This window comes from Phacochoerus africanus, chromosome 13 (assembly GCF_016906955.1).
Source record: "Phacochoerus africanus isolate WHEZ1 chromosome 13, ROS_Pafr_v1, whole genome shotgun sequence".
Lineage (NCBI taxonomy): Eukaryota > Metazoa > Chordata > Mammalia > Artiodactyla > Suidae > Phacochoerus > Phacochoerus africanus.
In genome coordinates, this window is record NC_062556.1 from 8,425,754 (window position 1) to 8,447,983 (window position 22,230).

Below are 22,230 nucleotides of genomic sequence, written 5' to 3' on the forward strand. Positions count from 1 at the left end.
AAAAATAAGTAAACAGAAGAAGAGACAGATAGATCTCTCTGAGGTGATAGGAGAGCCTGAGAAAGTTGAAAAGTTAAGCCCCACCCGCCCCCGCGCCCCCCAAGTTTTGATACAGTTTCCTAGGACTCAATAGTGAGTCAGCAAACATGACACCTTCTAAAATCTTGTGTGAACCAGATGTTTGGAATTCTGACTTGGACTTTAATTCCTGGACAAAGGAACTAAAATGGTGGCTCCCTTCCATACCTGAGGCTGGAGGTCCTAGAAGGGACATCTTTTGAAATTTCTCATTTGATGCAGTCCCTTTTTCCTGGGGGTGGGGGTGGGGTGGGGGCAGCCAGAAATGCAGGTGGGACAAAGGAGATGATTTGTGGATAAGGATAAAGGACCAGGAGAGGGAAGACAGAAACAGAAGGGAAGCGACGGGAGCTAGTGGGGGAACAAAGATTCCGAGGAGAAATTTATATTTTAAGAGAGTTTGGTATCAAAGGAAGAACTGGCTTGGCTGTAACTAGTGGCCCATGCAGTTTCTTGGCGTTCTTCATGAGTTTCCTCCTGTATCAAATGGAGATGAAGGTAGTGCCACTTTGCTTGGGGCAGAGGAGATACTGATGAGAAATGCTTGGCTGGGGGGATCTGCTGCGCATACGATGATCAACCTCAGACTGAAAGGCAGTGTTGCTGTTTGCTCTTGACTCCTAGGTTCCCCGGGGAGCCATAGGAGAATGTCTCAGAGAGGATGACAACCAAGCACAAACTGGTGTTTTGAGATTTGTTTCACGGCCTCCTACGTGGCCCATCCTATTTTTTTTTAGATATTCTAAATGCATTTAAGACATGATTTGGGGTTACAGAGTTCTTTGTCCACTAGATCAGACTTTTTCATTGTGATAGTTAAATCTTATTCTTAAATCTTTTTCTCCACTTAACGTCAGCTTGGGGGGAAATTTATTTTTATTCTTGTTTGCCTAAGAAGCAATATGACTGCATTCCCATCGTGGCTCAGTGGAAACGAATTTGACTCATATCCATGAGATCACAGGTTCAACCCCTGGCCTCGCTCAGTGGGTTAAGAGTCCGGCATTGCTGGAGATGCGGTGTAGATTGCATATGTGGCTGGGATCTGGTGTTGCTGGGGCTCTGGCATAGGCCAGTGTCTATAACTCTGATCCGACCCCTAGCCTGGGATCCTCCATATGCCACAGGCTCAGCTCTAAAAAAAAGAAGCAATATGCCGTTTTGAAAAACGCTAACCATATAAAGCTAAGTTGGGATTTATTTATTTATTTATTTATTGGCTGTGACCACAGCCTGTGGAAGTTCCCAGGCCAGGGATTGACCCCAACCCCCAGCAGTTACCAGAGCCAGATCCTTAACCCACTGTGCCACAAGGGAACTCCCTAGGTTGTGATTTAAATGGCTGTGACTTATAAAGGTTTTCTATTGACCACACCTGAATTTGCACAGAATAGAGCTAGTTCCATGACTAGGATATTTCAAATATTTTCATTAAATGGGAGGTGTCCCCTGAATAATCAGTGCAGTGTTTGATCCTGCTCCAAAGCCACTGCAGGCATTCATGCTGCCACGTACACCTGGAAGGTTCGAACAGGCAAGTCCAAAGAACATCAGCAGTGTTGGAAATTGTGGGAAGAATCTTCAGACTGGCTCGTTTCGTCCAGCCTGTGGGTGTTTCGCAATGCTGCACCTCAGCCACCTAAGATACCCAGTTTTTATCCTGACCTGGAAGTTCTTTGGCCTAAAAGATTTCACACCTTTTTTTTTTTTTATGGGTCAGAGGTTTTCTCTTAATTTTTTTTCAGAAAATATGTAGGTTTACTTTATGTTTAGGTCCGTTGTCCATTTTTAGTTAGTTTTTGTATTTGGTGGAAGATATAGACCTGATTAATTAATTAATTTTTGCATATGGATACCCAGTTATGCTACCAACATTTCTTGAAAAGACTGTCCTTTCTTCCCTGAATTTGCTTTGCACTTTTGTCAAATTTTAGTTTGTGGGATCCCTTTCTGAATGTCCTATTCTATTTCATTGATCTCTGTCTGTTTTAGGCCAGTACCCCACTGTCTTGGTTATCGCAGATTTCGGTAAAGTCTTGAAATCAGTACTATTAATCCTTCAAATTTTTCTTCATCAAAGTTGTTTTGGCTATTCTTGATCCTTTGCCTTCCAGTATGAATTTTAATTTTTTTTTTTTTAGGGCCCCACCTGCAGGATATGGAGGATCCCAGACTACGGGTCGAATCGGAGCTACAGCTGCTAATCTACACCACAGCCACTGCAACACCAGATCCCCAACCCACTGAGCTAGGCCAGGGATCAAACCCACAACCCCATGGTTCCTAGTGGGATTCCTTAACCACTGAGCCACGACAGGAACTCCCAGTATGAATTTTAGAATCAGTTTGTTAACCTCTACAAAAGAAATTCTGCTAGGGTTTTGATTTGGATCATGTTCAATCTATAGATTAATTTGGAAAGAATTGATATCTTAACAACATTGAGTCTCTGACCCATGAACATGGTATATCTCTCCATTTATTATTTCTTTTCTTTTATTTCTCTCAGTAATATATTTTTTGTCAGATTTATCCCTAAGTACTTCATATTTTTATAATGTTGTGTAGCATTTTATTTTTGTTTTCCAGTTTTTCATTGCTAGAATAGAAATACAGTTGCTTTTTGTGCATTTATCTTGCATCCTGCAACCTTGCTGAACTCATAGTTCTTGTAACTTTTTTGTAGATTCTAGCAAATTTTCTACATAAGCTAGCATGTTACCTGCAAATACAATTTTATATCAGCCTTTCTGATCTGGATGCCTTTTATTTCATTTTCTTGCCCAGTTGCACTGAGTGGAACTTCTAGACCAATGTTAAATTGAAGTGGGGCCTGTTGACTCGACATTCTTGCCTTGTTCTTGATCCTAGAGGGAGAATGCTCACCTTTCATCCTGAAGTGTGATAGTGTCTGTAAGTTTTTTGTAAATGTCCTTTGTTAGGTCAATGTCCTTTATTAGGTCAAGGAAGTTTCCTTCTGTTTTTATTTTGTTGATTGTTTTTTTAAGCAGGAATACCAGCCTCTAGGCAAAAACATTTTATGTAAGTCATACTGGAATGACAAAGTTACCACTTTGTTTGCCAGAATAATACAACCTAGCATGATATGAATACAGGTAATTTCTCAGCTTGCTGTTATTTATTATCTCTTTTTGCATTTATAACATCTTTTATCTAAGGATAGCAACCACTGCTTACTTGATTCACACAACACATTAGCGAAAGAAGCAAAAATGATGTCCCTTTTTTAGCTCAGAGTATCAAGATACCAGAACATTAAATAGCCTAATCCTAGCGAACAGTGATTTATTTGTTTTGTTCAAATACAAAACTTATAAGTTTAGATTTCTCAGCCAAGGAACTTTTTTGAATACAAATGATTAAAAGAAGCTCTGAAGATTACCCTTTTTGCTCTTCCCTCACCCCAAACAAAACCCCAGACATGGGAGAGAAGCAAAGTACTGGATCTAAGAACCAAAAACCCAACCAAAACCCTCCTCATGGAGGCAGCATGAAAGACCTCTGATGCTTTTCAGAAAGTCAGCATCCCAGTCTAGGACTGGTGGGTCCTCCTTCACAGCAAGGCATGTGTTGAAGTTTGGGTGTTTTGATTGGTCAAACCATCAGACACTTAAAGATCTATGGCTGCCAGAAAAGCTAAAGTCATCCTATGTTGCATTAATAGATACAGGGTAGAACTAGCCTTGATTCTCTGGACCAGAGCCCATCAGAGGTGCTCTGTCCAAACAGTATCTTAAAGAGCAACATGAGCTAGCCGGAGGTAATTTGCTAAGATATGAAAAGTCAAGATTCCGTGGTGAAGGTAGACCACTTGAAGAACTAAGATTAGAAATAGCCAGACCCGGAGTTCCTGCTCTGGTGCAGTGGGTGAAGAACCTGACTGCGGTGGCTTGGGTCAGTGCAGAGGTGTGGGTTCAGTCCCCGGCCTGGTGTAGTGGGTTAAAGGATCCAGTGATGCCACAGTTGTAACGTAGGTTGCATCTGTGGTAGAGGTCAAAGCTGTGACTCAGATTCAATCCCACGCCTGGGAACTTCCATATGCTGCAGGTGTGACCATAAAAAGAAAGAGAGATAGCCAGACCTGTTGGAAAGCTGAAGCAATAGCTCAGGATGGAGATCATGAAAGCTACCACTGGGCAGTGATTGCAGAGGTGCAGAAAAAAAGACACAGAGGAAGGAGTTCCCACTGTGGCTCAGTGGGTTAAGAACCCAATTTGTATCCACGAGAATGTGAGTTTGACCCCTGGCCTCACTCAGTGAGTTAAAGATCCAGCATTGCCATTAGCTGTGGTGTGGGTTGCAGATGCAGCTTGGATCGGGCATTGGTGTGGCTGTGGAGTAGGCTCACAGCTGTGGCTTGCAGCTCTGATTCAACACCTCGCCTGGGAACTTTCATATGCTGTGGGGTGCAGCCCCCCAAAAATAATAAATAAAAATTAAAAAAAAAAAAGAAAAGGACACGGAGGAAATGATGTCTGAAGGGTAAACATGACATCATTTGGGTACTTTTAGGATTCATAGCCGAGTCACTGGGCAAGTGGTGATGCTGTTTCAGTGAGATGAGACATTCAGGCCTGGAGGTTTGGAGGAGTCCGTTTTGGACAAGCTGAGTTCCCGCCAGGAGACGTTTGCTGTGCAATTGAACCTACAGATCTGGGGCGCTGTTCACTTTGGGGTATGGCTTGGACTCACCGTCGTCATTGGCACACAGATGAAAGTTGCAATCATGGCTGAGAATGTCTACTGAATGCCACTCATGCTGCTGCCATCTCAGTTACAGCAGGCACTTGCCAACCTGATTGTAGCCACCGCATTTTTGAGGTTACATTGTCTAATATATTTGAAAAGCTTCGATTCTTCTATGAGCACAGACCGTGGGGCTGTGTCGGGGGTCGCGCAAGGAGGAGTTGTTTATGTTGTACCTTCTCACTGAAGAACTCCAAGACGACAAGCCCAGAAAAATGTGCCCTTAAGCCCTACCTTAATTTGAGAAAAGGCCAGGCAGTTATGCTGGCATTCTGCTGAGACTTGCAAAATTGAGCTGAGAGGAATGTAAGTGCAAATGAAGTTGGATTTCAAGCCAGGAAGAGCTGGTTCTGAAGCTTTTTTAAAAAGGTATAGTCTGCATGACATTAAAAACGTGTTTGAGTCTCTTCAACAAATCCCTGGAGCATAGATTCTGGAATAAAGAAAGATGATTCAGGAGAAGGGTTACTTACTGGAGCCAGATTTTTTTTTTTACATGCCTTTTTTTTTACATTTTGTTAGAAATGACCAAATTGTTTGAAAAGGTTGGAGCCAGTTTTTTAATGCTGATTCATTTTTTAAAGGAGGTTATCTTCCGTATGTCTAGTTTGTGGTGGTGTTTACGGAATATATAATAATTCCGACTGATGGTTTTTCCTTCAGTTCCCTGTTTGCTAGGACTGCCTGATCTGACTTTTCCCATGTCTGTACTTTTGCCCCATGTGACGCCCCAGCGTAGCAATGGGATTACTGTCCTTGCCCTTTTGTGGACATCTGGTGTGATGACACGTCTTCATGCCTCTGCACTGGTCCCCTTCGCCTTCCTCATGCACTCTGTCCTTTTCCCCTGAAAACCCTTCCCTTCCCACTCGCCTCTCCACCAGGAAGAGCTGACTGCGTGGCTTTTTATGTCACCTCTGCACAGAGTTGCAATAACTAGTTTGTTATAGGGCTGCTCCTTTCCTCAATGAAAAGGTTCTTGAGGGCAGAGACCTTGGACTATGCATAGGGTCGGGCACATCATAGGTGCTCAGTCCATGGGTTTGCCAGAGACAGGGAAGGAGAGGAGAAAATACCCATCCAAGATGCCAAGGGGCATTGGAAGAGGGAAAGGCTGGTCCGTAGTGTTAATTGCTGGGGAGAGCTAATGAGATAAGTCCTGAAAGTCTCCGTTGTATTTTTAGGAGCTGAGAAAAGAGTTCCTCAGCCACAGTCACACCCTAGATAATACTGCATTGTGTCAACAACACCAAGCAAAGGTATGTGGCAGCAAGAGGTGGCTGGTGGCCTCTTGAAGAGATGCGTCAGTGCACCTGCTTGGCTGGGCGATACCCTTCGTTCTGACCTTCTATACAATGATTTTTTTCCCCTGGTGGCCACCCCACTGAATAATGCACCCTCTCAGTTGACAAACTGAATAAAGAGTTCAACAATAAGAGCGATTCGCAGGATGTACAGTACAGCAGAGTCAGATTGGAATTTGGAAGCTGATTAATTGGGTGACTCTTAACAGACCTCAAATCTTGATGGATCATGTCTCGAAAGGTGATAATGAGAAAGAGGGTTACAGTTGTAAAATTGTACACTTCTCAACTTGCAGCTTTCTCACAAAAAGCCGAATAATTTAGCAGTGCTAACAACTATCAGAATTCATAAGGAAATTATAGTTTTAAAGCAAAGAAATACCTTTCTATGGGATATTTTGAGCATTCTAGGAGAAAGAAGGTAATGTCTTATTAGCAGGAAGGATAAAATGTTCATGAGATGGTAACATCGCTTAATAAGAAAATACAGGAGTTCCTGGTGTGGCACAGCAAGATCAGCAGTGTGTCTGATCCCCAGCCTGGCACAGTGGCTTAAGGAACCTGTAGCGTAGGTCTCAACTGTGGTTGGATCTGATCCCTGGCCCGGAATTCCATATACCATGGGATGGCCAAAAAAGAAGAAAAAGAAAAAGAAATCCACAACTTTTTAAAGGATAAGAAATTAGAATAATTCAAATTATTAATAATTCAACATTAATATCATGGATTTTTAAGAGATTGGAAACCCTTAAAACATGATGGTTATTCAAAAGTGTAGGAATAGAAGATGTCCAGTTATATATTTTAAATTACTCAATTAGCTGTAAGTTTTAAGATTTCTTTTAGCTCAGGGCCCAATAGCATCATCATTCTTTTGACAAGCTGAAAGAAAACAAACAAACAAACAAACAAAAAGAAATTCAGCTTTGCCTGTTGAATTCAGTGGTGAAGAGGGCGAGATGGACTTCGCATTAGAGTCTGGGAATATATTCTCGCTCAGCCCAAACCAAGCTACATTTTGTGTGTGTGTGTGTGTGTGTGTGTGGTTGATTATCATTCACGCTGTCAGTCAATTTAAATATTTTGAAAGAAAAGTTTCCATTTTTAAGTTCACAACTTTAATACTATTTTTGAGTAAATAAAAACCGTCCTTTTTTCATTACCTAAAATTTGAATAATAGCACATTCAAGCTGTTCTCACTTTTCTCTTTAAGAAAATATATTAAATGCACTCGATTCATGTCTGTTCATAGTTCCAACCAGTGGAGACTAGTTGGGCAGGAGGGGGATTAAACGGAGCTTATCAGAAACCCTCGAGTCCTCTCTATTTTTAGAGAATTGGGAGATTAGGAGCACCTACCTTCTCCGTAGGGTAGGATTTTTTTTTTCTTATGATTTAAATCTCAGGAAAGTACATTTATCTAAAATGAATTTTAATGTGAATATTTTATTATGAAAACAAACACCTGAAGTCTCCTCCTGCTTTTTCTTACCTTCCTTGCACCTCCAGGACTTCCTGATAGCTGGACCTCCTGATAGCTGGGGGTGAGGGGGTCAGCTACGTCAGCCGGATCACCCCTCCCTTGGTTGGGGATGCAGTGGAGACCCACCTAAAACCAAGAATTGGGTTAGGAAAATAGGCAAAGTTCTTTCAGATGCTCTCTGTACATTTCATAAGGCAGCCTGGTTTCGTTTGTTTTTAGCGTCGTGTAGTCTTTGTTTTTTTCAGTGCGCTGTGGTTTAAAGCCTGGACTTAGGCATAAGTGTGGGAGTCAGGTCAAACCTACGTTCAAATCTCCTTTCCCCCAGTTCCTACGTGTTTGACAGGCTCAGTGTGCTCATCTGTAGGACAGGGGGATTAGGGAGAATCCATGAGATAACACATGCCCGGAGCCTAGCGCAGAGCCTGGCTGGTATTTAGTGTGCGGTCAACCACAGCTATTATTATAATGCATTCCAGATGCCTCTGCACTTAACGCCAGGCTGGCGGCAGCCTCTTCAAGGTGCAGCTGTACCTGTTCCACCCTGGATGTGATAATAACACCTTTCCTCTGAGCCTCCATTTCACCTCATGTACATTCTTTTTTAGCCCCATGCAAATACCATAAGTTGGGAAAGCAAGTCACTAAATGGCTCAACTTTCTGCTTGTTTGTTGCTAAATTTCCCCCCTGTTAGCATCTGGCAATATGTGCCTTAAGGCTCCACCCTTGTACATGTTTGAAACCTAGACACTGTTCTTGAGATTTTCGCTATAGAAATGTATTTTTTTTCTCTTATTAAATCATGACCTCAAACTTGGATGCTTTACTTTTGATTTCTTTACTAGGGGGAAAAAAGTGTGTTTTCATTAAGCTTATGGGCTTTTCAAAATAGTTTTGTACAAGCCACCCATTGTTTTGAAGTTTATGGTACGTTCCCACTTGATAAACTAGTTTTAAGTCCTGTGAGGAAAAAGGTGTAGGGGGCTTCTCAGAATTAGTGAAATAACTAATAACCTAGTAAGTAAAATAGATTGCTGGATTGTAAGTATAATTTATAGGTGACAATGCAACCCTAATCTGGACATCCTTGTAACAAATACTTTTCAGAAAAATCTGTTATAGTTTGAAGACCTGTTGCTGAAAGGGAAAAAGAGAATGAAAATGAAACTTATCCTCGTGTTGAAGTGTGTCCTCAATTAGGTGAAGAGACCAGCTCCTAAATTCGACCTCCTAATACAACCCATTTGGCATCTAGGAAACCAGAGTAAACAGTGATTTCTGAAACACCCCCTAAATCTTTATAATGTTATGTATCTTCCGAGTCCAGGCACTGGAAAGAGAAAATGCAGATCTTATCTTCATCTTGACTCACCCTGCGACCAGACAGAGCAGAAGAGAGGGGTGTGTGTGTGTGAGAGAGAGAGAGCCAGAGGCAGAGGCAGGGGCAGGGGCAGGGGCAGGGGCAGCGGCAGAGGCAGAGGCACAGAGATGGACGAGAAGGGGGTCAGGGAGACACCGTCCTGGGACATGAAAGCATACATGATAGAGTTTATAATTTCTGCACAGTCAGTTGAAGAAAAAAGGGCAGACCATTTCCCCATAAACAGAGCAAGGGGTCAGGGAACAAAAGACACAAACATGCAAACTCCAGAAGAGAAAGAAAGAACACGTGGGCTGGTTGGAGCAGGAATCCAGGCAATGCCGCTTTTTCTCAGACTCCCAAGCCAGGTGCCCCTTTGAGCGGAGAGCAAGGCAGACTCCCGGGAGGGCCACAGCGTTTCCTTTCGGCTCGCTGAGTGGAGGCGCCCTCCCCTTGTAGGTCGCAGCGCGTGTGCTGGACCTCTGACTTGGCCACCAGACAGCTGGGCTTTTGGAGATGCTATCTGCCAGGTAGAGCACAGGATGGAAGGGGTGGGTGGGGAGCAGGGTTCCTGGCACGGCTGCTCAGTCCACACCCCCCACGGGTTCCTTCCTGACCATCCCCAACCATCTCTCACGTCCCTCGTCCAGCCAGCTTCCAGTGGGCTGCCTGCCAGATGAGGAATTTCATAAAGACGGATGTTTGGTCTGCGTGTGGAGTTGAACCAAAAAGGTAGCCGGAGACCTGAAAAGGTTTCCCCAAAACTTTGTCAAAATCTCCGAGAGTCTGGGAAATCATAATCAGGCTTGCAATGTGCAGAGGTATCCGTTCGTAAAGAGTAAGCTGTGTTTGCTTTGCGGCGTTGCACCAGTCAAACAGGCATTTCACACAGGAACCATTGCACTGCTTTTATTACCCTCGTGCCACATCTGGTCAAATTCCTCGGTCTTCCGCATCTAATGATTTTTTTTTTTTTGGATTTCTCCTCCCCTGTGCTATGAACTGTGGGGAGGAGGGGCTACTTAGTAATTCTACACCTGTTCGAGTCCACGCCTATCAACTTGCTAAGCTTCCCAAACAAGTGTGGGGCAAAGCATGAGAACATCTGAATCTGGGGCGGAGACGGCAGTGGTGGCGGTGGTGGCGGCGGCTGCCGCTGGGTCTGACTTTTTGGATTTTTGTTAAGAACACCAAATGTATTTCCTGCCATGGCAGTTGATGACAGCAATTTATATTCCAGAACGAAGAACAAACTGAATTCATCTCAAAATGATTATAAATCATCGAGACGGAGCAGCCTGCCACCTGAATTACTCGTAGGAAATGACATTAAAGGAAGACTGCAGAGAAACATTAAAAACCTGGAACCCATTCACCTGAGGCGCCCGAAAAAGAGACCATCCATATTTCCAGGTAGGATTTCTTTCAACTGATGCCTGACAGTTTAAAAAAGAAAGACCGACAAGGACTGGTGTTCATTTGGTAGGATCGGATGTGCTACATTTAAAGTTAACTTGGGACAGGCTTGAGAGCTCAGAGCCGCATCCAAACATGTTTGAATGTAAAAACTGGAACGAGTCTTCCATCTGAAAGCACCCCCATCTTTTATCTTTTATTTTCTTTACTTATTTTTACGTCTTTAAGGGTCTGCACATAGGTGGTTATTCGATTATCAGGAGCAGCAGGCTCGGGGAACTGCTTTGCTTGCAATCCTGAAGAATTTCATGCTGCATTTCACTCTCTGGTGTATTTTCTTTATTTTGCAAGATTATTGGATTGTTGAGTGAGGCTGAGGTTTGTGTGCACCAGCAATTAACACCATTAAATACTCGAATGCATGCTTCAAATTCCTGCCTTGCATCAGAGCCTAAAACCATTTGTAGTAAAGAGCTCAGTTAGTCAATGTGAATGGTGAACTGTACTGGAGGCCAGAAGACTCATGGATTTCAATCTCGATAAAGAGATTCTGGTGGCGGCTTTAGATGTCCATGCCTGATATTCCAGGGGTGCAGAGGGTCTAAGATACTCGAGACAGTGAACCGAGGTATTGCTGGTGCAGGATCCCTGGATAGGATGGCTTGTGGAGTCTACTTATTTCCGTGCTCTTTGCCTTGGAATGTCCTGGAGAAACCGAAAGTGGTTTTAGGGTTGTGAATGATTGATTGATTGGCATCTTTAAGGAGGGTAGATTCGACCCAACTGCTGAGGGCTAACTCTGTGATGACAGAAAACAAACCAAAAATTCGGCCGAGCTTTACTTCACCATGAAAGTGAAATGGACCCCCCGCCGCCCCCAGAGCCGAGTCTTTGTATTGCTTTAGGAAATCTCGGAGATGCTTTGAGAACGTGGGGACTTAAGGCCACAAGCTGACAATTTCATGTCTTAAGGAAGTTCTTGTTTTCCTGATGTTCTTCTTGGTTCACTGATGTTGCCCTGGTGTCAGACTCTTTTGCAGGCAAAAGCAAAGCCTGGATGGGGCTGGGCCAGGGATGTAAGTGCGGGGGCTGCGTTGGCAGGAGAAGGACGGAGATGATTCGCATCAGGCTGCGAGCAGGAGCATTTGAGGGTCTAAAGTTTCTAACAGCCCAGTCGCTTTCTGCCTGTTCTCTTTGATCTGAAGGACCCGCCTTGTTTTCCTGAGCTTGCCTGGCACAAGCCGTTTTCCGTAGAGCTGGTTTCCCAGCTTCTTCAGGAACCTTCTCCCAGACCTGCTCTCCACCGTCTGCTGTTTCTGCTCTTCCTTTGTCTGGGGGTTTCATGTGTCCGGATCCATGTGTGTCATGAGTCCTCCTGCTTTTCTTGACCGCCGTGACCCAGCCTCTCCCCTCCGCTCCGAGAGGGGTTCACCTCCTTTCCAAACAGCCAGATCCCAGGACACCTCACCTCCTCCCGCCACCATTCCCACTGCCTTCTCTTTCTCCAAGGCCACCTAACTCTGGGCTGTCAGCTACAACCACAGAATTGTGAGAAGACCTCTAAGTTGGACTTCACACGAGTCATCCTAAGGTCTCGGTCTGTCCTAATTAATTTGAGGGGGTGGATTGTGGAACGGGTGTTGAACTTAGGAGACCTGGCTTCTAATCTAGACTCTGTCCCTAAATGGCTGTATGTTCAGAACAGAAACAGATTCACAGACACAGAGAAGAGACCTGTGGTTGCCAAGGGGGAGGGGGAGGGAGGGGGAGGGACGGGCAGTTTGGGGTTCGTAAGATGTAAACTCTTACATTTAGAATCAGTGGGCAGTGAGGTCCTGCTGAACAGCACAGGGAACTATATCCAGTCTCTTGGGATTGAATATGATGGAAGAGAATATAGGAAAAGAGGTATATATATATATATATATATATATATATATATATTTAGAGAGAGAGACACACACACACACACACACACACACGCGTGTGCGCGCAGGTATGATTGGGTCACTTTACTGCACAGCAGAAATTGGCACAACACTATAAATCAACTATACTTTAATTAAAAAATATTTACCAAAAAATGGTTGCAGGGGATCTCCAAGCCATCTCATCAACCCCTGGATCTTCAGGTACGTTATCTTTTCTGCCTATTTCTGCTGCTGTTCCCCTCCTTGGGGACAGCAACAGGAGCTGCGCTCTCAACACCTCTCTCCCAGTCCACCGGCTGGGGTCTCCCGTGGACCGCATGGTTACCTGCCCAAAGTTTGAACAACACTGGCTACCTGTTTTCTAAATTCCCTTTCAAATAAAGCTTGACTTCACTGTCATGCAGGTCGCACTAACTTCTTTTTACAAAGGGTGACCTAGAAAGGCCACCAGGGTGCAAAATCCCCCGCAGCTCCTATGTGTCAGCTGAAAGCACAAACGTCCCTAGACTGTGACGCCCATTCCCTTCGTGTGTGCTGTGCGGTTCCACCAAAGGAGCGGATATCATGTGGGATCTGCAGGTCAGACAAATGAAGGCACAGCTCAAACTGAAAAACTGGCAAAACTACAGGTCAGATGTGGGTCTTTCAGCTCCATGGTCAGAGCGCTTTCCCTCCCTTACCCTGTGCTGCGTGGACAACTGTTACCGTTTGTCTGATGAGATTCAAGATTGAGGACGTTCCGTGTTCCGATGGGCGTTTCCCTGATCCTTACGGCAAGTCTCCCATTTTCAGTCCTGCGCTGAACGATTGGCTGCCAGGGTGATCAGTTCCTTCATTCACTCCTGAAAGGGTCATTGGGCTCTTGCATGGGAGCAGGGGAGCCCTTGAAGAGCCGAGCTACACATTAGCCTTGTGTCCTGAGCTCCCGTTTCTCCTCCCCACAGAGTCCCTGCCCCAGATGCAGATATGTTTGTTTCATTCCCTCCCTTAAAAGGCTTCCGTGGCTACCATCCCTCTTAGGGTAAAGTCCAGGCTTCTCCACAGGCAGTGCCCCAAGCCTGCACACCTGGCCACTGCTTCTGTGCCCCGAACCCCATCACTTCACTCCCCTCCCCCATGCAGACAGCCTGCTTCATACCCCCGTGGCCCATCACACCTGCTCTTCTGGGGTAGGAGCTGTACAAGCTTCCTGCCCAGATTCACGCAACTAATTCCTACCTTGGCTGCAGGAGTTAGCGTGACCGTCCTTCCAAGGACCATCCAGGAAGTTTTCCTGAGCCTCCCATCTGGGTTGGGTCCATTCTCTGTCCTTCTCGTAACACCAGGACTTTTGCCCCTCACAGCACTTATCACGTTGTATTGTTCTGTCTGTTTGCTAGTCTGCATCTCCCACCAGCCAGCGAGCCAGGGACCCTGTCAGTCCTGTTAACCATTGTATCCCTAGAACCTAGCACAATGCTTGGCACATAGCAGGAACTTGATAAATATTTATTCAGTGGACTTAAATCGAGCTGGACAGAATGAACTCCTGGCGTGCCTCGTCTGCTCTCCGTCCTGCCCACACGTGCACACACACGCGCCTGTATTCCTGTTATGCTCTGTCTTCTGTTCTCCACCGGGGCTGCAAGGTCTAATGCAGCACTTCCGTCTTCCGTCATCCCCCAGGCTTCTGACCCCTTTGTGTTCTCCTTGATGCCTGTGCCTCCTTGGACTCAGCACGGCGTGAATGGTCCTTCCCTCTCGTCCAGGGATTGTGTTCAGTGTCTTAGGGTGTGAAAGAGTTCAGTGGTTATTTTGTGGCAACCGATAAGGTTTTGTACAGAAACTCCTGGAAAACAGGGGCTGTATCCTCTCTGTTGGTGAGCAGCCCAGTTGTGTTGGAGACGGAATTGCATGTGGCGGGTGGTCGCTTAACCTCCGGTGGTGAATTAACTCATTTGCTGTGAGGCTGTGTCCATCCTGGGGGACCTAGCTGAGCCGAGAGGCTCCAGGAAAGACCTGGAGACTCTCGGAAGGGAAGGTCTTTATACTGGTTTTCATCCCCGTAGGAACTCCTGGTGGAGAAGAAACACGGGTGCCCCTGTGTCTGTGTGTAATTCATTCATCAAAAAACGTGTTAGATGGGAATTCCCTGGTGGCCTAGTGGTTAAAGGATCCAGTGTTGTTACTGCTGTGGCTCGGTCACTGCTGTGGCACAGGTTTGATCCCTGGCCCAGGAACTCCGGCATGCCATGGGTGCAGCTAAAAAAAAAAAAAAAAAAGGTGTTAGAACTCTCCTATGTGCCAAAAACTATTCTAGGCCTTGGGAAGAGAGCAGAAAATAAGGCAGTTTCTTATGTGGCTGATGGGAAAGAATTTTCCTAGCAGGATGCCTCGCATACTGTAAACCCAGTAAATACCTCTTGATAAAGGAACAAGGGGGCACCATACTCACTGCAACGACTCTTAAAAAAGAAAACCAATCCATTTTAAAAAATCACATTTTTATGATTTTTACAAAAACGTCAACAACTAGCCATTTTTCTTCCCCCCAAAATGCCTCAACAGTAGATTTATTTGGACTTGCTCAGTTGTTCTGCTGTCTCCGTCTCCCCAGGCCAGGCGTTGCGTGTAGGTGGGTCTCCAGCAGGTGGCCTGCTGGCTTCCTTGTCCTCCTGAAAGAACTCTAGTGGCCCCAGAGCAGAGGGCTCGGCTCAGGGCGCGGAAGCAAAGGTGGAGAGAAGTGGTCCTGACGTCTCACAGCCACAGGCGCGAGGGATGAAGACACACATCTCCTGCCCAGGTGCCAGGTGTAGTGGGCCGTTCACCCAGCCCCCACAAGCACACACGTTGGTGTGTTTAATCAGCTCAACCTTAAAATATCCTGCCGATTTCACCATCATCTGTTTGGAAAGCAAGGAGCCATCTGCTTGAAGGAAGCAGGCGGGTCCACGTACTTCCTTCTTGCTTAGTCAGGGGACGGGTGAGGCGAGGGCTGGTCGGGCCAGGAGGAGCAGGGCAGTCTGCTCAGGATGCACGTGGCAGAGATGCTGGCACCTAAGCCAACCTCCGCTCGCGTGTGTGTAAGTCCGTTCTGTTCCAGAGGCATTTTTTTAAAAAACTCACAACCTTGAAAAAGGTATTTAAAATAATTTGAATAAACAGATTTTGAACATCTCTAAAGTAAAGCTGCTTTTTTTTTTTTTTCTTTCTTGTTGCCTGTGGGATTGTATTGGAAACACAGGGTGGTCGTAAGGTCAAGGGCAGCTAGATGTCTTTGGCCTCCCTTAGGGTGGCCGAGGAGGCGGTAAGGATAGACACTTGGGCCTCTTGTCCCAGGCACACGGGGGGACACTGATTTGATGAGGTTTCTGCAGGGCCTTCCAGTGACAAGAAGGACTTGGGGTGGCCCCGTAGAGATGTGCTGTAGAGTCTTCCTGGGACTGTGTCCAGTTGGATGCAGTGGTTCCCTTCGTGATGCCAGGACCCAGGTTTCATACACCTGGGTGTCCCCACAGCGCCCACCCCACGTTTTGATATGGATGGTGCCCGGGGTGGTGAGATAGGCAAGCAGCTGGGGCCGAATGACAACCTAAGAGCCAGGGCCACCCGGGGCCACGCCCCCGCCCATCTGGTCCTGCGACTTCCTTCCTCGGCCACTTCCAGAGGCAGCCAGGCCCCAGGCAGCCTCAGAGGCCCTGAACCTCTGCTCTCGGGAAAGGGTTTCCGCCAGAAGATTTCACAAGGGGAATTTCTGCCTCACAACTGGGGTCGCGTTCTGATCCTCTGTCTTACTAAGCCTGTAACCTGGGACAGGTCACTTGATCTCTCAGAACCTGTTTCCTTCCTCATCTGCGCAATGGGAGTGGAAACGCCAGTGTCGCGGGCTTATCTGAAACCCAGACGAGATAATGCGTGCCCGTGCCCGTGACCATGACATGACGTACGCTGGACCTGACTGTATTCGCTTGTCTTGGGCACTGTCAAGGGTTTCCTGTCTCGTAATTTGTGCTTTTTCTTTTAGGAGGGGTCATGGGAACAAATGGTCATGGTTGGGAAGTTCTCCTAAGTTGCTGATCAGACCCTCTGCTAATGTAAATTCTATAGAATAAGATGTCACTAAAAGACCCGTTAATTCCAATTCTCCATGAAAAGAGGATAACGTGCAAGCTCTTTTTCATCATATAAAAATCCATATATCTTCGTAACATGAATCCTTAAACTTTGTCATGTCAGGCCTCAGAAAATTTTGTTCAGCATTAAAAACCACAATGATTTAAAAACTTACCTGTGGCCTTATTGTTTTCAATGATTTGGCCTCTTTTTGGCTGTTTAAGGCCTTGGTTTTGGAAATTCAGCTCAGGCTTTTCTTTGACCTAAAATTTGGAGTGGGACCGTAATTGGTTTGCAATTATGTATTTTACCTAATAGCTTATATATGAGATTGTAAATGAATTCACCACTTGAAATTAATCTCTTTAGATATTAAGAGTGTCTGACTTCAAAAACTTTTGAAAGTCAACCTTTGACATTTTCATTTGAAATATTTAAAATATATATCATTTCTTACCCAAAGAAACTGATGCAACACCGGCTGAGGTATCCTATTTACTTAATCAAATTTATTTTTTGGACAAGCTTATTCAGGGAGGTGAAATTTTCTGTTCTTGTTTTGCTTTGTTTTGTTTTGTAAAAAGAAACAAAACCAAAAACTTTTAATGAGGATATTAGTGGTAGCCCAGTTACTTTTAAGGAACACAAAAATGCTAATACTGGAGTTCCTGCTGTGGTGCCATGAGTTAATGATCTGGCTTGTCTCTGAGGCGTTGCTGGTTTGAATGCTAGTTTGATCCCTGGCCTGCTGCAGTGGGTTAAGAATCCAGCGTTGCCGCGGTGGTAGCAGATGTGGCTGGGATTCGATCCCTAGCCTGTGAATTTCCGTATGCTGAGGATATGACAGAAGGAGGGAAAAAAATGCTAATACTAGGCAAAGGGAAATGTATTTGGCCTCTACGTGGGGACACAGAATAAGCAGAAGGCGTTAGGCCTGGCTTCAGGCTCTCCTCCTTGTCATGAAAAAATATATCCATAATTATAGAGTTCTGAATTCAGGACTTACTATGTAAGTATATTGAGAAGTGGCTTAAATGCTTCTGTTCTAAAAGCAGTTTGTTACTATTTGCCGATCTACAGCAAATGTGTAACTTTATAGATTTGAGTTCTCACACACTTTTCTTCCCCTTCTTAAATAACACCCTAAAGTCTAGGAGTCACAGCTAGACTATGACACGCCTATGTATTTTTACATCCATATAACTTTACTCAAGATACTTGAGTGGTAATTTTAAATATTTTTAATTGCTTTCATGAATAATGTACTTTTAACAAATATTTGGGGGGCGGGGGGAATGACCACCCATTTACTCAGTTCTATAGAGAAACGACCCTGCCCAAACCTTCTTTTGCTTCGGGTACTTTGGGACTCTGTAAAGAATGTTTTTCTTCAAATTTTAATTTGAATACCTCCAGCTTTTCTTTAAAATCTAGAAAAACGTAGACTTGGCAGGAGGGGGTTACACAATGAGCTGCGACAGGTGTTCTGGTGACATGCCTGTAAAAACGTTTTTCAGTGGCAATCTACAAACTTTTCCACGCTCCATGGGGCATGCGTTAGCTTTTTAAGGCAAACAGCTGGTTATCAGACTTACCTTTGAACAGCCTGGGGGTTCAGAGCACAGGGATGGAGGAACCACAAAGATGGTATATGTCCTTTTCTCCACAGACCTGATTTCTCCACGGCAAATCACACTCCTCTCTCCTACCCCGATGCTCCAGAAAGACTACGGCGTCTTGATGGATAATCAGTACTGAATGGGGTTTTGCAGTAACTATGGGCCACAAATATTCCATTTAAAGAAACATTTTTTAAGTATCAAAATACGTTCCCAAGGGAAAAGGGAAGATAGGCATGAAAAAGACTGCAACATCCATTCAACAAAAATCTGAACTATCTCACTGAGTGTCTGTTAGATGCCAAACACTGCGAAGGTCCGGATGATGGTTAAGACACTGATACATGGCAGTTTGTTCGATCTGGTTTTTTACGAGGAGACCAAGGTGCACCAATGGGCATCATGCTTCTCTGGCACCAATGTTCAAGCCTCTGTGTGGCGCCAGCGCATGGCAATACTGACACTGTGTCATCTGGCACAGAAGCCCTAACTGGCCACGAAGCATCTCCCTACAGGGAAGTCCCAGGGCACCTTGATTGGCCTCTTCATCAGGGATTCTTTGCTTGGGGTTTGTTTAGTTTTTGTAATTTGTGCCTCTTCCGCACCCTCTGAAACACAGTGGGACAGAGTCCCAAATCAAACGTTCCTTCCCAAGGCCCAGCTCAGGAGGGGTTTCCAGTCGTTTGAGATTTTCAAGCCCTTGTGTAACAAAGGGAATATTAACTTGACAACTTAGGGCATTCGTTTTCCATCAGCTGTGAAAATGCACATTATCGGAGGAGGCTTTTCAGAAGGCACAGGCACCAGCCCTGGAGATTTGACTGAAGAACCCTAGGGCTGGGGCCAGGCTTCTAGCTGCAGTGTGAAAACGGCCCCCTGGTACATGTGGCTTTTGTCCCGTCCCCTGACTGAGAACTACTCACGGGAAGCAGAAAAGATCCTCAAAGATCAAACTCATTGCCAAGCTGTTCCCTGCTTCACCTGCAGGAAGCAGCAGGCATTATTCATGGCAGGCCCCTATCCCTGCCCCTTGGCATCTGGCCCCCTCCCCCATACACCCAGCCACCAGCACCCTCCAAGGCCAGTGTGTTCCTGGGCAGGAGGAGAACCTGTATTTTCTCTCCTAATAGTGCGTGGATCAGTGCTCCGTTATATACAGACTTCCTCCTGCTTCTCTCTTGTAACCTTTCAGATCACCCATCTAGCTCTTTGTTCTAACCCTGCTCACATCAAATGGTAAAACACTCCAGGGTTCTTTCTGCCACCTCTTAACCACTTTTTAACATGGTCACCATGTGCTATGGGCTGGAATTCCTATGCTGAAGCCACAGTCCTCACTGGGACGGCATTTGGAGATGGGGCTTTGGGGAGACAATTAGGTCATGAGGATGGAGCCCTCCCTAGTGGGAGCAGTGCCCTTATAAAGAGACGGGCGAGAGATGACCCTTCTCTCTGCCATGTGAGGACACAGCAAGAAGCCTGGAAGCGGGCTCTCAGTAGACACCAACTCAGGCAGCACCTCGATCTTGGACTCCTCTGCCTCCAGAACCGTGAGATGTAAATGCTTGTTGTCAAAGCCACTCAGTCTGTGGTAGCTGGTTGCAGCAGCCTAAGCGGACTAAGCCAAATGGATGAATGAGAAATATTTGAGGTCCTTAGGACGAAAACTCTCCAAGTAATATAATAAAATATAGAAATGTTCAAGGAGTAAAAGTTGATGAAGAGCATACACGATACTTAGTGCTGGACAGAAATTGCATTAATCAGAGACAGGGTAAACTGTGCTGACGTCTTTTCTTTTATTATTGAATCACATCCAGTCAAAATAAATAGCTCACCTTGCCGTACAGTACAAAATTGACAGAACACTGCAAACCAGCTATAATGGAAAAAAATAAAATCATTATTTAAAAAATAGTAGTTGAGAAGCTTCTCAAAAGAAATATTGCCAAAATGTAATGACTTTTATAAAGATGCTGCAGATTACTACATAATTAGTTAAATAAAAGGCAGTGCCGTTTCAGAAGACTACACACAACCCGATGTTATGGCCTTGCACTTGGTCTTCACGTCTGCTAAGTTAGAAAGGGCTTTGCTCTTTCAGATTTACTCATGCCATTCAGTCCTTCAGCAAAAGGTAGGTGATTGACGTTTGTGTGCTCAACCAATGCCTGACGAGCATGGTCACGACGGAAGCCGTTTTGTGGGCAGTTTTTAACGATTTCTGCACCAAACACTCCTGCAAGCACAAACATGGGTGGGCAGGAAGCCGGGAAGGTGTCCGCTTTGTGGACAACCTAAAATGAAAACGCAGACTCTCCATCAGCGGGGTGATAGCTGGGGAGACAGGGGTGCAGAAGAAACCCAGAAGGAGTTTGTCCAACATGCTCTGCAGAGAACTTGAAAAAAGAGTCAGCGAAAAGAAAATCATGTCACACCCCCGGCAGGGACTTTGTGGGGTGGTTTTTATTTGGCAAGTTTGACCTCTATGGCTGGGGTGAAATGACCTGCAGAAATGAACTGGGTGTGGTGCTTGCCTGGGGGGCGTGGGGACGCTCCCTAAATGTCAGCGAGGTGGTTAAGAGGGAGGGTGGCAGGAGTGTTGCCTGGTCCTTGTTTATTCGATAAGGAATGGTTTCCTCTTTAAAAGGCGCTTTTAAAGTTTCCAAACATTGAAAATAGTGATGAGTTGACATGAGATTGCATAAAGTGAGATACATAGAGGAGGAGATTTCTGTTCCATCTCTTCCCACAAAGAGCAACGGATTATGCATTTCTACCCAACCACTTCTCCCTCGGAGGACTGATTTCCAGGAACTGTGAGCAGTGGGGCGGGAGACTGCAGCCCAAAAGAGACCATCGGCTTCCCCCCAGTGCCTTGAAAGGCTCCCCAGGTCAGTCTGCACAGGACTGCTTGAAAACAAGTTTGGGATCCAGCTCAAGTGTATTTGAGCAGGGGGGTAGAAATTACCAATATATGAAATGGCAACGTTCAGATAGAAGTCCAACATGGCACATTACTTTCCCGAAGTCTGCAAACACAGTGTGTAGCAGTGGATGAAGAATTTCCTCCAAAATCCACCAGAGTCTTTCAGGAGCTATCTTAGAGTGGTGTGTATCTATGGTTCTGCTTTTTTATTTATTTTTTATTTTTTGCTATTAAATTTTTTTTTACGATTTTTATTTTTTTCCATTATAGTTCATTTACATGGTTCTGCTTGTTGAAAGTAAATGGACATTGGAGATGAACAAGCATTTGTAAAATAGACTAATATGTAATTGTGCACAATATACAGCTTACTCAGCCCACTGGAATTCTGTCCCCACTCTGGACCAGGGAGTTTACAAACCCTGAAGCTCGAATACGCCGCAGTTATACTCTTAACCTACCACATTGCCACATGCTACTCACTGCTGCATGGAGTGGCTCATGACACCTGTTTCATTGTGACCTAATAAACTATTGCATAGTTCAGCACCTCACATTTTAAAACTTACAAAATTTGAAATATCTTGAATTGCATCCAAAGTGGCGCTCTCTCTCCACTCAGCTTTCAAGGGGTAGGTGAAAAGTATATTTAATTACATGTTTTCATTTCACCATTGGGAAAATAGGGAGAAGAACGCACATTCTAAAGTCCTGGGGATTCTTTGAGTCTGGATCCTGCCAATCCTGGGCATCAACGAACTATTTCCGTTTGGGGAGCATCATTGCTATTGTTTTACTCAATGACAGAGCATCTTAGAAAACCTGCGGCATTTCTCCAGAAGTGTAATTATTAATTTCCTGCTAATTAGTCATCTTACACAGCATGCCTTTGAGTCCTGGGGAATAAATATTTCTTCAGAACTCAAACTGCAAAAAGTGCTCTGTGGTTGTGCTGCTGAAGAACTTAGACAAGCAAATAACTCACTTGGCGGGAGTTCAGCAGAAAATCAGGGCATCGTTGAATTATGGATCTGAAAGAAAGCGTAGCAGCATCTAACTCAAGGCACTCATTTTGCAGGTCAAGAAATGCACACCTACCCAGACAGCTTACACTGAGGGTCTCCTGCTTCCTGGTCTGCTCTTCGTGAAATCATCATAAAACCTGGTTTAAGAACATCCGGGGTCATTTTTTGTGATCATAGAAGGCAAGGAGAAAGGACACCCACAGCTTCCCTCGTGGGTCCAAGAGGCA

The 22,230-nt window shown here is 45.1% G+C and overlaps 1 protein-coding gene across 4 annotated transcripts in view; it reads left to right on the top strand.

The window, feature by feature from the left end:
• FRY (FRY microtubule binding protein) overlaps positions 1–22,230 on the top strand; it is a 425,213-nt gene that overhangs the window by 88,243 nt on the left and 314,740 nt on the right. The window contains exon 2 of one of the 4 annotated variants that reach the window (XM_047755896.1): positions 10,232–10,404. Coding sequence is in view for 3 of the 4 variants with exons in the window: in XM_047755892.1 (XP_047611848.1) it covers positions 10,200–10,404 (205 nt within the window). In the remaining variant the exon portion in view is untranslated. Of the gene's footprint in view, positions 1–10,154; positions 10,405–22,230 lie in introns of those variants that run through there. The other 3 variants (XM_047755892.1, XM_047755890.1, XM_047755891.1) reach the window with 3 other exon arrangements.